We start from the raw sequence: 15,720 nt of genomic DNA on the forward strand, positions 1-15,720 counted from the left end.
GGTCCGCAGGAAGTCTGAAAGAATAATTTGTGACGCTAAAAATTCTACTTTTAATGATCTTTATAATAAGGAGGGTGAAAAATAGGGTGAAAAATATATGCATAAACTAACCAAACAAAGAGAAAAGAAAAGTAAAGATTTCACTCAAGTATAGTGTATTAAAGATGAAAATCAAAAAGTATTTATGTAGGTGGGTGAGTTATTTTGATAAAATTTTTAATGAAGTTTCTGAAAATACGATCAACCTTAGTGATCTTAATATCGTGAATAATAATAAAATGTTTCATTTTTACCGTCGCATTAGTAAAAAAGAAGTTGAGGAGGCTTTAAGGAAAACCAAGGGTGGAAAGTCTGTAGGACCTGATGATATCCCAATTGAAGTGTGGAAATATTTGGGAGATTTGAGAGTTTCCTGGCTTACTAAATTCTTTAATATTATTTGAAAAACTAAAAAGATGTCTGAGGAGTGGAGGAAGAGTATTTTGGTCCCCATTTTTAAGAATAAAGGGGATGCACATTAAAGTTATGGGAGAGGGTAAGTGCATATAGGTTAAGGCGCATTACAAAGATCTCTCATAATCAATTTGGATTTATGTCGGGCAAGTCAACTATGGAAGCTATACATTTATTGATAGGTTTGATGGAGAATTTCAAAGATAATAAGGAGATTCTACATTTGATTTTTATTGATTTAGAAAAAGCTTATTGATTTAGATTATTGATTTAGAAAAAGCTTACGATAAGGTTCCGAGAGATATCCTTTTGAGAGTTCTTGAGAAGAAAAGTGTTGATATGACTTATATTCAGATATGTATACTAATGTATACTAGAGTTGTTACTTGTGTTTGAAGTGAAGGAGGATTGACTAAATATTTTCCTATTTTTGTTGGATTACATCAGGGTTCGCCTTTAAGCCCATATCTTTTTGCTTTAGTTATGGATGGTTTTACCGGACATCTACAGGAGGATGTACCTTGGTGTATGTTTTTTGCTGATGATATCCTTTTCGTGGATAAAACGAGAGAAAAAGCACAAGAAAAACTTGAAATATGGAGGTCTACATGGGCCTTCATTTAAGTAGAACTAAAACCGAATACATGGAATGTAGTTTTAGTAGTAGTAGCTCTAGTGACAGAAGTGTGACTTTGGGTGATCAAATTATTAAAAGGTGTGAACGATTTAGATATCTTAGGTTCGTTGTTCAAAGTGATGGTGATATAGATGGGGATGTTAATAGTAGAATTCAAGTTGGTTGGTTGAAGTGGAGGAATGCTTTGGGCCTTTTGTGTGATATAAAAGTACCGCTTAGACTGAAAGAAAAATTTTATAAGACGGTGGTGAGACCTGCAATGCTCTATGGCGCCTCAAATTCAAATCTGAACCAACTAGATTTTTATTTATCCTCTAGATTTTTGCTCAAACCTATATTTGGCTTTATATTGCTTATTAGACATGTCAAATGTTGCATTCTCAAATTTGCACTAATTTATTTTATAACTTCTAATAATACTTCTATTTCTAATGTTTATGAAAGTAACAAGAATCTGCAGGTTAGATTTGAATTAGCCCTCAAGTAAGGTATGTGGTTCATCGTTCATCTTTCAATTTTAATTCCAAAATCATTTACTGATTTTAAGGCTAAAATGCCCTAATTTATAATGAGATTTTTATTCCAAAAAACAAATCCACCAACAAAGCCAAATGAATTATCAGGCAAGAAGTTTGAATAGTTGAATAGAAATCTAGATTACAAATATGACAATGATAATTTTTTAAATAATTTAACTAAGGTTATTTGTAAATTTTTAAATTTGAGATTAGGATTAATTATGCTGTAATTATCTGGGTTTAGGGAGAAAACAAACTACTCGAATAGACAATCAATATTATATCTTTTTTTATTTTAGTTAGTATTAGTAAAACCAACCCTCAAGGAGTTTTTCACCTCACTAGAAATTCAGTTTGCCGTCTAATATATTTAAACGAGCCCTTTGACTCCTTTATTTATTATTTTTTTCCCCGCGAGATATCTCTAGAGCCTAGCATTTCTTATTAGGAAGATTTATACACATGCGACTAAATTCCTATGTATTTACATATCTAACACCGAATCTTCAATTTTTACATAAATGTCAGCTTACTTATGCATAAAAAAGGTGTATCTCACTTTTTAAAAATTAAATTGGTGTTATTCTTAAAGGGTTGTGAAAGATTTGGGTGGTATAAATGTAAAAGAATAGAATTTAAGTGTGCATTAGGAATCGAGTGTGGTGTATGTAAATGCCCCTCAAGATTAGTAAGTATAATATGATAATTTATGTCATGGAATCGAGTGTGGTGTATGTAAATGCCCCTCAAGAGAATTTCTGTCAACTAACTATTTTTACTAATAAATTTGATGGATTTAAAAGAGGAAAGCAATAATGACACACCCACATTCACTTTGTTTTTCCTTTCCAGACATCACAGCCAACTCGCCATGGAAAGAGCAGCAGCAGCAGCAGCTCTCAGGAAACCGTTCCTCCCAACAACATCCTGTTCATCCAAAACCTTCCTCATGAGACCACAAGCATGATGCTCCAAATCCTGTTCCAGCAATATCCGGGCTTCAGAGAAGTTCGAATCATCGAAGCGAAGCCGGGAATCGCATTCGTCGAGTTTGGGGACGACGTGCAGGCCTCCATCGCCATGCAGGCTCTCCAGGGTTTCAAAATCACCCCTCAAAATCCTATGGCTATCTCCTATGCAAAGAAATGATGGATGATGCAATTTTGTAATGTTCTTGTGTCTTTTGGGGATAAAAATCATATGCTAGATTTGAGACTTTTGAGTTGAAGAGTAAAGTGTTGAAGGTAGGCTTCTAAGTGCGTACATGCTCTCTTACATCATTTCACTTTACAAATTAAGAATATGATTATTTGACTTGTTATGAAATATTTGGGTGATATAAATGTGAAAAGCAAAATTGAGGTTTTAGATATGTAAATAAAAACCCTTTTTTCCATACATTCTTAAATAAATGGTGTCTACATAGTGATATAAAATTTCATATTTTAATAGCCTAATATTCTATTTTTCTTCTGAAATAATGAATAGAATCCGTTACATTTAAAGTGTTTGGTGTTTTTTAAGCTGTTAAAATGTAAATTTTAGGCTTGTATGATAAAATTATTATATTTAAAATTTTAGGTGATAAAAATTTAATTAGTTGCCCCTAAATAAATAGTATATATATTAATTCATTTAATTAAACCCTCTATATATAAATATATATATATATTTTGTGGGTACCTTGCAATTGCTCGGCACCCACCGCCAGTCGCCGGCCCCCAAGTGTCGCCCGATGCCTGCCACCGGCCCCCAAGTACTAACCACTTAACCACCTTTAACCTTGAATATATATATATGATTTCCTCATTTAGAGCTTTGGAATAAAGGGTTTATAATTCGAGCTTAAAAAAATTATTCGTGCTCGACTCACTGAAAGAACGATTTGAACACGAGTTACTTAAGGAGCCAAACATGAACTGTTAGCGAACAATAAATTTTTTTGGCAACCCTACCTTTCATGCATATGTAAGGTGGTATGACATAACAAGTAAATACATAAGAACTGTGGTGTGTATCCTAAAAAAGAATGCCTGAATGAAAGAGAACAATTGGAAAAGCTCACCTGGACTAAATAATTCCTCAATAATATGAAAACTGCTTCCTGGTAACAGTAATGGAAGTCACTTCACAGGAAAGAATGCAAAATTAAAAATCAATGGATGGCTTGAAAAATGCAAGGCTTACAAACTATACAGCATCTATCATACAACTCATTTGAATAATCATATAGTTGAGGGGGGGGGGGGGGAGGACTGCAGGAGAGCAGTAGTATATATTGTTTTCTGTAGTGTGGGAGCTTACGTGAGTAATGCGTTGGCCAAATTGGAAAAATCTCTTGGCATTTCAGTACATTCCTTTAAATATAGGGTTTGTTCGGCAAATGCTTGCACCATGTTCCTCGTATTCTGCTTTTGTGTGGCATGCCTGCAAAAATAATAAATAAATAAATGTAAGGGAAATTTACATACATAGCACATAATACTTATGTATTTACACATGTTGCACTAAACTTTCATATTTACATACATGGTACTTTGGTGCTTTAGACCTATGCACTTTTTAAAAAAATGATAATAGTAATATGTTTTACGTGATATTAAAGATTTGAGTGTGTTGTGTGTAAATATGAAAGTTTAGGTGTTAGATCTGTAAACACATAGGAATTGTGTGCCATGTAAATGATCCTAAATAAATATTCCAAATCAGATATACATGACACTACAAAATAAAGTAAAATGAACGAGCTAAGCTAGCTCGAAGATTATATCCCAGATAATTCAGCTAAATAAGGGGTCGTCTGGGTCGCCTGCGCGATTTTAAAATGCGACTTTAGAACTGTTGTAGAGAAAATGACTTCTTCAAAAGCTGTTCTTATTATTATAAATATTATCTTATTAAAAAAAAAATCAGACAAGTTTTGTACAGCTGCATGCTTCCGCAGATGTAGTTATTATAAATAACTTCTTATCACAAAAATGACTTCTTGTGCCTGCCTCCTTAACCTTCTATTCTTCCAAATTCCCACACCCAAACTTCGCAATCCTTTCTCTCACCTACCCTCAATCTCAACTCATCTATTATTTCATACTGAGGACGCTGATAGACTGGGGAGTATGGCTGAATTCATGCATGTTAAATGTTGTGTAAACAATTAACCTATAGGGAAATTTACATACGTAAAACACAATTCTTATGTATTTACATATCTCATACCGAAACTTTTCACATATAATTACACAATAATTATATGTGAAAATAATTATTGTGGGCTAAAATTGATCCATAACTAAAACAAAAAGATATGGGCTAAAATTGATCCTCCATGTAATCCTAAAATAGGAAAATACTTGGTCAATTCTTCTTCTGTTCGAACACAGGTAATAGCTCTACTATACATATCTTTAAGAACTTAAATATAAATCATATCAACACTTTTCTTCTCTATAACTCTCCAAAGGAGTTCTCTTGGAACCTTATCGTATGCTTTTTCTAAATCAATAAAAATCATATGTAGATCATCCTTATTCTCTTTGTTCTTCTCCATCAAACCTCTCAATAAATGTATAGCATTCATAGTAGACCTGCCCGACATATATCCAAACTAATTATGAAAAATCTCTGTATAATATCTTAACCCATGTTCAATTACCCCCTCTTATAATTTTAAAGTATGAAGATAATGATGGGGAGAACTAAAGGAGAATACAGAAGAACGTTGACTAGCATAACAAATATTACCTTACTTTTAGGAGAAAGAATGTCTGAAAAATAAATTAAGGTAAAATGCAGTATGAAGCTATAATGGCTTTCTTGTCAAAAAGACTCTAGGACGAATTTGATGATCATTTCCTTGGGTGTGTTCAGATGGATGAAGTGAAAAAAAAATGAAATGAAATTAGTGTGTCATATCTTCATTACCTATGTCTAGCATTGAAGTTCTTCGAGATATCAACCACATCTATTTCAATTTACGACAAATCCAAGCATCCAAACATAGTTTTAAGGTAATTAATGTTGAATTGAAGAATACTATGAAAATACAATGGAAAAAACAAAATACCCCATAAAATTCTGGTGTAGATGCCAGCACAGAACCACCAAACCAAACTGCAAATCTCTGTATAGGGTGACTGACCACATTAACTTCAATAGGATGAGACTGAAACCAGGAAATCAAAGTCAGTCTTGCATATATAAAAAACAAAGGGGCTGTTTAATAGACGGGTTTTAATAGAATTTATCACTGGATTTACTGCATCCAGCAAAATGACAAATTGCAGGAGTCCCATGGATTTACAAATTTCTGGATTTACTAAATCCAAGGGATAGGTGAATTTACGGATTTACTAAATCTTACTAGAGTTAAATCCTATTTGCAGACAAACAGACCCTAAAAGAAAACAATTCAATGACAAATTGCAGGAGTCCCATTGATATACAAATTTTTGGATTTAGTAAATCCAGTTTTGCCTTTGATTCAGTATAAATCTGGATTTACTAAATCCAAGTGATAGGTGAATTTACGGATTTACTAAATCTTACTAAAGTTAAATCCTATTTGCAGACAAACAGACCCTAAAAGAAAACCATTAAATTTATGAAGTATTAGTACCTTTACTTCTCCTCCAAGTCTTGCTTCAGATGCTGCAATACGGGCATCAACAATCTTCTTCAAGTCCCTCTGGAGCCTTCTATGAAAATCCTTAGACATGGTAGACCCCCCTGATAACACTATATTCTGAAATTGTAATGGCAAACCAATAGTGAGGATACTGAAAGATAAAAATATTTGGCAGCTTAAATTTTGATCATATACCTTATAGAGAGCCCGTCTTGTGTCAATAGGCGATGACTGTATACATTTGTCAATTACTTCTGGTAATGGAGTGGCAAATTCACTGCTGTATATCTCAGGATTGAAGAAAATCTGTACAAAGAAAAATTTAGAACATTGAGAGTGTGAAAAAAAATTTCATCATTTCTGATGAACTTTAAATGTAAATCTGAGAATTAACAAGCTTCCAGCATGAAACAGCTTATCAACTGTTGGGAGATAACTGATAACTGTAATTTGCATATAAATAATCAGATATGATAACTGTAAGGAGCATTTACATGCATACCACATAATTCCCATATACTTACATATCGAACACCAAAAAATTTATATTTACATGCATAAAACTCAAATCTGTAATATCATGTAAAAAAAACCACCATTACTATATTTTTGAAAGTCAAGTACACCTGTTCATCAATAAATTTATAACACCGATGTGTCATAAAAGCAAATATGAAAGTTGAGGTGTTAGATATGCAAATATATATATTGTGTGGTATGTAAGTGATTCCTCCTAACTCTAGTCTATTATTAACGAGTTATATTAACTAAGCATGTGAATGTGTAGAATACTAAAATGTTTAAACTTAAATGATGCAGGTTGGTCAAGAAAAAGAAAATTTGATGGAAGTTAATTTTCTGCTTCCTGGAAACACTCCAATCATAAGATCAATTATCCTCAAGCTACATAGATTTTGGAATTGATCAGCCTCATTTTTTTAGAATCTCATCGTTATCGTCATCACTATCTGTTACGTCGGCACTTAAGGGAAATTTAATCTTTTATTATTTACTATTACAGGGAATAAATAAGGCTTATTATACTTAGGTTAGGGTATGCATGAGATTGTAGTATTGAGTTTTAGGTTTAGGGTTTGGAAAAGATCGTCTACCTCTCAAATTGTATGTGTTGGGAGAGATCGCTTACCTCTCAAATTATAGGTGTTCAACTTTATGTAATTGAGTTATTTTTTTATTATTGAAGAAAAATATATTATTTGCCCTAATTTGAGGTGAAAATTCATCGTGGTTCGTATCACCATCATCATTGGTCTTGCCCCAATTATATAGGTCAGCGTTAAGAGTTCTTAATCTCTATTCATTTCTGCAGAGAGTTGAATGAGATGCTGAACTTAATCTAACATAATTCCACTTCACCTCTTCTACCAAATTTTCTTCCTAATGGGAAAACATCTATTTTGTCTTCATCCATGTCAGTACATCTTGTATCTTTTGCTGTACATGAGAAAATTACTGTTAATTACTTTCTTATCATCGCATTTGGTTACATACAATGTAATTGGCCTAGACATTATTTAACACATTTTACCTTCTAAGTCTCCCTAATATTACCTTTTATAGCATAGTGGTTTTGAGACATTCTCTATTTTATACACCTAAACTTATCTAAAAATTATACCTTATTCTTTGGTATATAGGATCCAAAATACTCAGTATTATCTTATAGAAAAATATTGAAAGTTCTTAAAATCACATCCACTGCTATTGCTTATCACATATTCTGACATTTTTTCTACTAATCCTAAGCCATATCTTCCAAGCAACTTTTACTATTTTAACAAGTGTCACAAATTAGAATGAAGGCATTTATGAAAAGCAAGCACCAATGTAGCTCACATATCCTTCGTAAGAAATTGCATAATAGATAGAAAAATAATCCTTCCTTATACCACTTCTAATAATAATCAATGATTCAAAAATCAAAATATACACCTTTGATAACTTCAATATACCTTTGCCACTTTTTTCCTGAATGCACACTAAATTAATTCTCATAACACTCCATTATACCACCACATGAGGACCAGTTCCTGGCTTTTTAAACTTTTGCATTAATCGCCTAAGCATTCATGTTCACAATAGATGTTTTTAACATAAAATCAAATTGATTTTCTAATGTTAACATATTTTTTTTCAATTTTATGTTACAAAACTTTTTCCCATAACCTCATTGCGTAGCGCATAAGTTTGATTTAAATAAAATTATCAAAATATTAGAATACTTCTTTGTCAAATAATAGTATCAAAATGTCATTTCTCTGATCATCTTTTATATAATCTTGGCCTTCAAAATTCTATTCAAAATATTAATTAATCAAAACATTACAATATCACCTACAACTATTCAAATTTTAATGGGTATCACATGTGAATCTATGACTATAGTTGATGCAGGAGCTAGGGCAGCACTGATTGCGGGAGCTGAAAGCACCCGATGCAGGCGCTTCATTTCAGCAGACAGAAGGCCCGCAAACCTTCGTGGAACCAACGGGCGAGTGGGGATCGCGAACCTGTGCGATCCAAATAATAGTTGAATTTCGAGTTTTCTACATTTTTCTTGGCTTCTCACTCTCTTCCTTTGTGTAGAAGCTTCCTCCGTCCGAGGAAAGCCTATAAATTGTTGTCTCCTAAAAGTGGAAGGGTAGTACAAGTAAAGTTGTCTTCTGATCTCCTGTGTGGAGTTTTTTTCCCCTTTGTGGGTTGTATCCGGGGAGGTGGTGGTGCTCCGGCTATATCCTCTCTGAGATGGTGATCGCATCCTCCATTCTTACCTTCCCCAAATTTTCTCCTCCCAACTCCTTAGTCATCAAACTCTCCCACTGTCACCTCGACAACCAGCCATTTCCCCTTTCTGCAGGTTATTACTATTGTTCCGCCTGCCTAACTCCTTTCAAGCTCCTCCCAACCACCCCACTACCGTTATCAACCACCTACAAAGCTTTCCTACTTGTTGTCCGTACAATTCCGCACATTCCCTTCACTACCACCCGCCACCCGTGGTTGTCGTCGTTCCTTAAATCATCCCCATTCCTCTAGTTGACCTCCACCACCCATTGGGATATATTTAGGAGTGTTTGTCGATGTCGTTTTTATGTTTTGTGTTCTTATTTCCATTCGAATCATGTTATAATCCTATTTTAATATTAATGAATGTTTGTTTTTGTGATTCCACTATTTTTCCTACTAGTTCAAGTACCATTTAGTATAAGAGCTAGTCCAACCCTAGTCTTATCCTAGGTTTTCCAAGCATCCGACCCTAACCAATTCACCTCCACCAATTTTTTTCTTTCCAATTTCCAACCCTAACCATGCCACTACGAAGAGGTACTCCGGACTCGGGCCCAGGAAGAGATTCAACGAAAAATCCTTCGTCCGCAACGAAGACTAGCAAAACCGGATGACGAAAACAGGAAGAGATTACCTTCGACCATTATCAAGAGAATCAAGGGGAAGACAGGGACAAGAAGAATACGTTCCACAGAGTTCTGCTACAACTTCGTTAACAACGCCACAATATGTTTCAGCATATGGTAAGCTTGAAAAATTAATTGAACAAAAGACCTAAAAATTTACTACAACTCACATCTGTTGTATCCATTACCCTTCCAGACATGAATCCGCTCCTAAGAATTAGAGACGGTGATAAGCGAACATACGAAAAAACCTTGAATCTATAATACTTCCTAGTTTATGATGCATATCTTCTTTGAAAGATTAGCCTGTGTTACATCGACCTCACCTAAGGGCAAATTGATCTTTTATTAGCCTATAGGCAATTTAGTTTTTATTATTAATTATTGCTTAGTATAAATAGAGCTAATATTTTTATGGTTAGGGAGAAGCATAAGATTGTGGTTGTGAATCTTAGGCTTAGGATGCCTCTCGAATTGTTGGAATTGGGAGAGATCACCTAACTCTCAAATTCTAGGTGCTTATCTTTATATACATGTGTTGTGTTGTTTGGTGTTTTTGAAAAAAAAGATATTTTTGTGCCATAATTTCTGCAGAAAATTAGCTTGGATCGTATCTAATTGGTATCAAAGCATTTGGCCGCTGTGACAACCTCATATCCGCGCTAAAATCATCGAGACGTTGGCTTGTGTTGTACCTAATTGCAGAGCCCTCCACAAAAGGGATCGCAATGTACAAGTACAACCAACTTTGCCAAACAGTCGCAATTAAAGCTTGCTAATAATCAAACAAAGCAATCGATGCTTGCAGCGGTCGCGATTTGACCTAACTGGGACACCAACGAATGGGATTTCAACATAGACGGGATCGCGGCGTACGGTGACCTCCAGCATGATCGGATTCCGCATCTGCACAATCAATCCCCGCATGACCAGAACCTACACTGATGTGTAGAAAGATTGGATGAATTTATTTATGTTTTGCACGTTTTTTTAATGAAATTGCACTTTAAAAAAATATTTTTTTATATTTTTCTTGCAGGTATAACAGATATTAGGAATGAAATGAAGTATAAGAAACATGGAGCGAAAAAGAGAAGATTTGGAGCAAAAAGTAATTGTGAAGGCTGGGGTCATGGAGTCTAGGCGCCAGCCAAACCTGAAACCAGAGAGGTTGGCACCAACCACTGGGCGCCATGGCCCCAGACCTAAAGGCCAGGGTCAAGGAACCAGATCAGTGTGGCACCTAGGCGCCAGACAAGCAGAAGACAACCCAAGAGGTTGGGTTGGCGCCAGGGTGCTAACCACTAGGCGCCAAGGTGCTAACCACTAGGCGCCAAGGTGCTAACCACTAGGCGCCATGGCTCCTGTCCTGAAGGTCAGGGCCATGGCGCCAGATTAGTGTGGCGCCTAGACGCCAGTAGCGAAATATGGACGATTTTCAGCAGTTCAAGCCACCTCTACGTGGAAGTTTGGGCAGTTTTCAGAGAAATTTTAAGGCATAATAAAGAGAAGAAGAGTCGAAGAGGAATTGAAAAAGAGGTGTGTGTTCTAGTGTTAGAGTTTTGGTGGGATTTTCCTCATGTGTCTGTAAGTGACCTGGGCTTGTTCTGAGCAAGTCCAGGGGTGTGAGTTGTGTTGTTTTGTAAGTGATGTCGTGTAAAGAGTTACAGGAGAAGAGTGAGGGTTTGGGTGGAGCATTCTCAAGGCAAATTGAGGGAGAGAGATAAGTATATTTGTGGTTTGGAATTCTAGTTTTCTGAAATACATTTGTACGTTGAATCTCTTTATTTCACACACCTCCATGACCGATCGTCTGCATGACTGGATCGCAAACAATAGAGACCTAAAACTCTAATTTTCAGTAATTATGGGCGACCTAAACCTGATCTTTCAGAAATTTTGCGTCGTTGCCTTTCATGACCACACCTCGTGATCAGGATTGTGGCATACAAGAACTCCATGTGAGTCAATGGAAGCATTCGTAAATGGAAATCATCTTGAGAGATGGCAGCAAAGAAGGTAGATGATATGAAGAATAAATTGGAAGAAAAGATAGATAAATTAAATCGGGGATGCAGGAAAGGTTTTCCATCATAGAAGCAAGGTTTTCCTCCAAGGAAAACTAATTCGAAGGCTTGGAGGAAATGATGAGAAGGCTTTTCGAGATGCAATCTAAGATCCCGCCGACGGTTTAGTTTGCGAACCCCAACTATGGGTTTACCGGAGATTCATTAACTAAATCAAAAAGAAAAAAATTGGACGAGAGGAACACGATGAAGAAAGCCTTCATCATCAAGAAACCTCCTCCCAAGACTCCGATGGGGGTGAATTAGTGATTTTTGATGAAGATGGTTGGGTTGAAACATGAAAAATGGGTTATGCAAGGGGTATGAAGGAGCACAAAGAAGAAAGGAGAGAAGTCGGGACGGGTTATGGCTAGTTTTATCCTCAATACATAGAGAGACAAAAGTTAGAGTGGAGATTCTAGGATTATGAAGATGCCGATCTTGGAGGGGAAAGAACACACAGGAGGTGTACCGAGTGGACCGATATTTTGCAGTGAATGAACTAAATGAGGAAGAGAAGCTTATGACAATAAGTTTATGTTTCGAGGGGAAAGCCCTAGCATGATTTCAATAGAGAGAGACTAGATAGTCAATTAGCTCATGGGAAGAATTTAAGAACTGCTTGTTGGAACACTTTCGAGAGACCAACATGAGTAATTCTTTGTATTGGTTTGGGAAATGACTATCATAGAGTATAGAGAGAGATTTGAACATACGTGTCGCACTCTAACTGTTGAGAGGAACTTCATGAAGGGTCTAAAGTCTAATTTTCTCATGGGAAGAATTTAAGAATTGTTTGTTGGAACATTTTCGAGAGACCAACATGAGTAATTCTTTGCATTGGTTTGGGAAAGGACTATCATAGAGTATAGAGAAAGATTTGAACATACGTGCCGCACTCTAACTGTTGAGAGGAACTTCATGAAGGGTCTAAAGTCTAACATACGTGCAACACTCTGACAGTTGAGACTGCGGGGAATGGGGGAGACGATGGAGCTAACCCAAATTGGTGGAGGAAAATAACCAAATTGGCAACACCAACAGAAGCAGCACCATGGGAGAATTACACAAGAGTACCTCGACGACTATGACACCGAAAACATATACGATATCATTTCAAGGGGGAGGCATCAAAGGGGAGGCATCGAAGGAGAAGGACTATCATATGCACTTAGTATAATTCATAAGAGTACACGAAAGAAACTTGTATCACCAGTTATTATATAGTATAGAGAAAAAGCAAAACTCAGAAAAACCTCATTCATGCGCAAATAATTCTAGCAGCCACTTCACAGTTCTTTGCTTTATGAAGTACTGACCACTAACAAATTTCTCAAACCAAACAAGCAAAACGTACTAAACGCACAGAAACAACTAAGGGGTATCTACAAACATGGCACAAAATTCTAATGTATTTACATATCTCACATCTAAGCTTTCATTTTTATACACAACACTCTAATCTTTAATATCACATAAAAATAACACTATTACCACTTTTTAAAAGTGAAATACACATTTTCATGCATAAATTTAAAAAGCACCGCTATGTATGTAAATATGAAAGTATAAGTATGAGATATGTAAATACAAAAGAATTGTTTGTTAGGCATGTATATTTCAAAAATTAAACATGAACCGCGTCTTTTATTTCCCAAATAAAAATGATAATGAACCACTTCTTTTAAAAGCACCTGCCAGTTTAAAAAAAAGAAAAAAAATCGGAGTAAAGAAAACCAACCTCAGGACCAAGAAAGCGCTCATATCCAATATCACAAGAGTATGGTGCTCCAGTCTTTGGCTTTATACCCGTCCATTGCTTGATATACTTGTTCGGTTCCTTGTCATACTTATTAAACTCCTGAATCACAAGAAATAAATTTATACATAAGTGCATATGATAGCGCAACAGGAACACAGTAAAATTAAGAAAAATCAAATTATCTCTGTTCTCAATACCATTTATTTCGCATACAAAAACAATCGTGAAAAGAACCAGACTTTCAGATTTTGTTCAAAAAAACAATCAAATAAATAGCAAAATGAATAAGTTAAAAGAGAATAGGAAAGTAAGGGGCGAATTATAAAAAACATTTTTTCAAGTCTTATGAATGTGGAATAATATTTTTAATACAACAAAATAATGTATGAACTAAGAAAAATATCTTACTAGATACTTTGGTTGGATACTTCCAGTTTCAAAAAAAAAAAAAATTACATTAAGGACGCGTATGCTAAATTCTTAGCACAAGATATCGCTAGTAAGCATTTAGCAGGAATATTTTATGTCCTGGATTACATGAAATTCTTGAAGCCTCATAAACTAAAATTATTTATTTAGAAGAGGATATCACGTTGCATGAGGTGCTCTATATATTTAATCATATCTCATAAATATCTCAGTCAAACACAATTTGTACAAGTTTGACAAGCCATTACAACTCACGGTTTCAACTTACAATAGCTTTAGAAATCAAGCCTAAATTTTTATGATGTTACGTCTTATTGAGTCCTAAGAAGAAATACTCTAAGAAATTTATTTTTTCAAATTGTTAATTGATCTAATGGTTAAATTTTAAGGTTTATGCCTCAACATGCCTTAAAGCGTATCCCTCGCCGCATGGAAAAAAAAAACTCCTCAATACCAATTGTGTGATTTGAATCCTTATTGGAAACCCATTTCTTGCTAGTCATTCTAGGATCATTATAATAAGATTCATGTCAGTAAAAATTCAGAAGATTATAAATCTCGATCTATTAAACTTATTTAACAAGAGTCTTAATACTTCTATTAAAGCTCAAAATAACAAATCAAAATAGGTTCTCCAATTGGCTCCTCTAGGAAATATAAACCATATCCCAATTAATTGAATTGAGTTAAAGCCAATAAACTCATCAAAACAACCCAATCCATCTAGGATTGTAAAATGTCAGGTTAGGTCTGAACAAACCTTAATTACACTAACAGGCCTTCCAAAAGATGTTAAAATCTAACCTTTAACGAACTTCATAATAATGTATAATGTCATCAAAATGTCAAAAAAACCTAAACATCAATGCCATCAAGCCCATCATTCAAGAACATGTCAATTTTCATGTCACCAAGCCATAAAAAAATTTAGAGAAAGCTCACATGCTTCAAAACATACATTGAGACACTATAAAGTAGCTGTATATTAATAAATATAGTCAGATTAATCCACGAGCAAACTTATAATTTAAGCCCCAGCTTTCAAATAATGCGGACCTTGATCCAAAATGTAAGCACCATTTTTCAAAATCAACCCAATCAGATCAATTTGTGGCTATCAAGACCCTCAAATTAGACCAGCTCAAAATCATTAAGTATGCTAATCCATAAATTGTCTTACCTTGGGTGAATCCAAACACTCATTGAATAGGAGTTAATAAATGTTACGGTAATTTGCATACATAGCACACAAGTCTTATGTATTTACATTTCTCACACAACTGAGCATTTAAGTCAAAGATCGCTAATTGCTCAAAAATTGATTTGAATTTTATCTTGAATCAAAATTAACGATTCAAGCTATGAGCCAAAACCATGATCCAATTTTTATCGAACCGATTTCGAGCCATACACGGATCGGCTCGAACTGACTTGAGATAGGCTCGAACTGGTTTAAGATCGGCTCGAAGTACATTTTCATTTATAAAAATTATGTGCACGCGCGCGCGTGTGTATATATATATAGTTTTAATTTTCAAGCTTGAACGGATCCAAATAACTCAATTTGAGCTTAGCACGTTCTGATTTGGAGCCAGATCGAGCTCAATAAAATTTCAAGCCGAGTTGGCTTGAAATCGATATAGCAAGCCACGAGCCAATTTCGATCCGCACTTAATCCCGTTCGAGCATATTTTGAGCCAACCTCAGCTTAGCTCGAAATGAGATCATTCACAATCCTAATTGCAGCCTAGAATTGGAGCATATATATATATATATATATATATATATATATATATA

General features: G+C 34.9%; 2 protein-coding genes across 4 annotated transcripts in view; one reads left to right on the forward strand and one right to left on the reverse strand.

The window, feature by feature from the left end:
• The window catches only part of LOC110018477 (U2 small nuclear ribonucleoprotein B''-like), a 28,464-nt gene extending 25,504 nt beyond the window's left edge, over positions 1–2,960 (forward strand). For both annotated transcript variants that reach the window (XM_020715805.1, XM_020715807.1), the window contains exon 5: positions 2,461–2,960. In XM_020715805.1, coding sequence (XP_020571464.1) covers positions 2,461–2,757 — 297 coding nt within the window. In that variant the 3' untranslated portion in view covers positions 2,758–2,960. The remainder of the gene's footprint in view (positions 1–2,460) is intronic.
• Positions 2,961–3,847: 887 nt separating this feature from the next.
• LOC110018451 (actin-related protein 3) overlaps positions 3,848–15,720 on the reverse strand; it is a 44,088-nt gene continuing 32,215 nt past the window's right edge. The window contains exons 6-10 of one of the 2 annotated variants that reach the window (XM_020715769.1): positions 13,474–13,593; positions 6,428–6,538; positions 6,224–6,349; positions 5,672–5,770; positions 3,848–4,035 (exon numbers count right to left, since the gene is read on the reverse strand). In XM_020715769.1, the coding sequence (XP_020571428.1) occupies positions 3,955–4,035; positions 5,672–5,770; positions 6,224–6,349; positions 6,428–6,538; positions 13,474–13,593 (537 nt within the window). In that variant the 3' untranslated portion in view covers positions 3,848–3,954. Of the gene's footprint in view, positions 4,036–5,671; positions 5,771–6,223; positions 6,539–13,473; positions 13,594–15,720 lie in introns of both variants that reach the window. The other variant, XM_020715768.1, reaches the window with a different exon arrangement.

This window comes from Phalaenopsis equestris, unplaced genomic scaffold, assembly GCF_001263595.1.
Source record: "Phalaenopsis equestris unplaced genomic scaffold, ASM126359v1 Scaffold000022, whole genome shotgun sequence".
Lineage (NCBI taxonomy): Eukaryota > Viridiplantae > Streptophyta > Magnoliopsida > Asparagales > Orchidaceae > Phalaenopsis > Phalaenopsis equestris.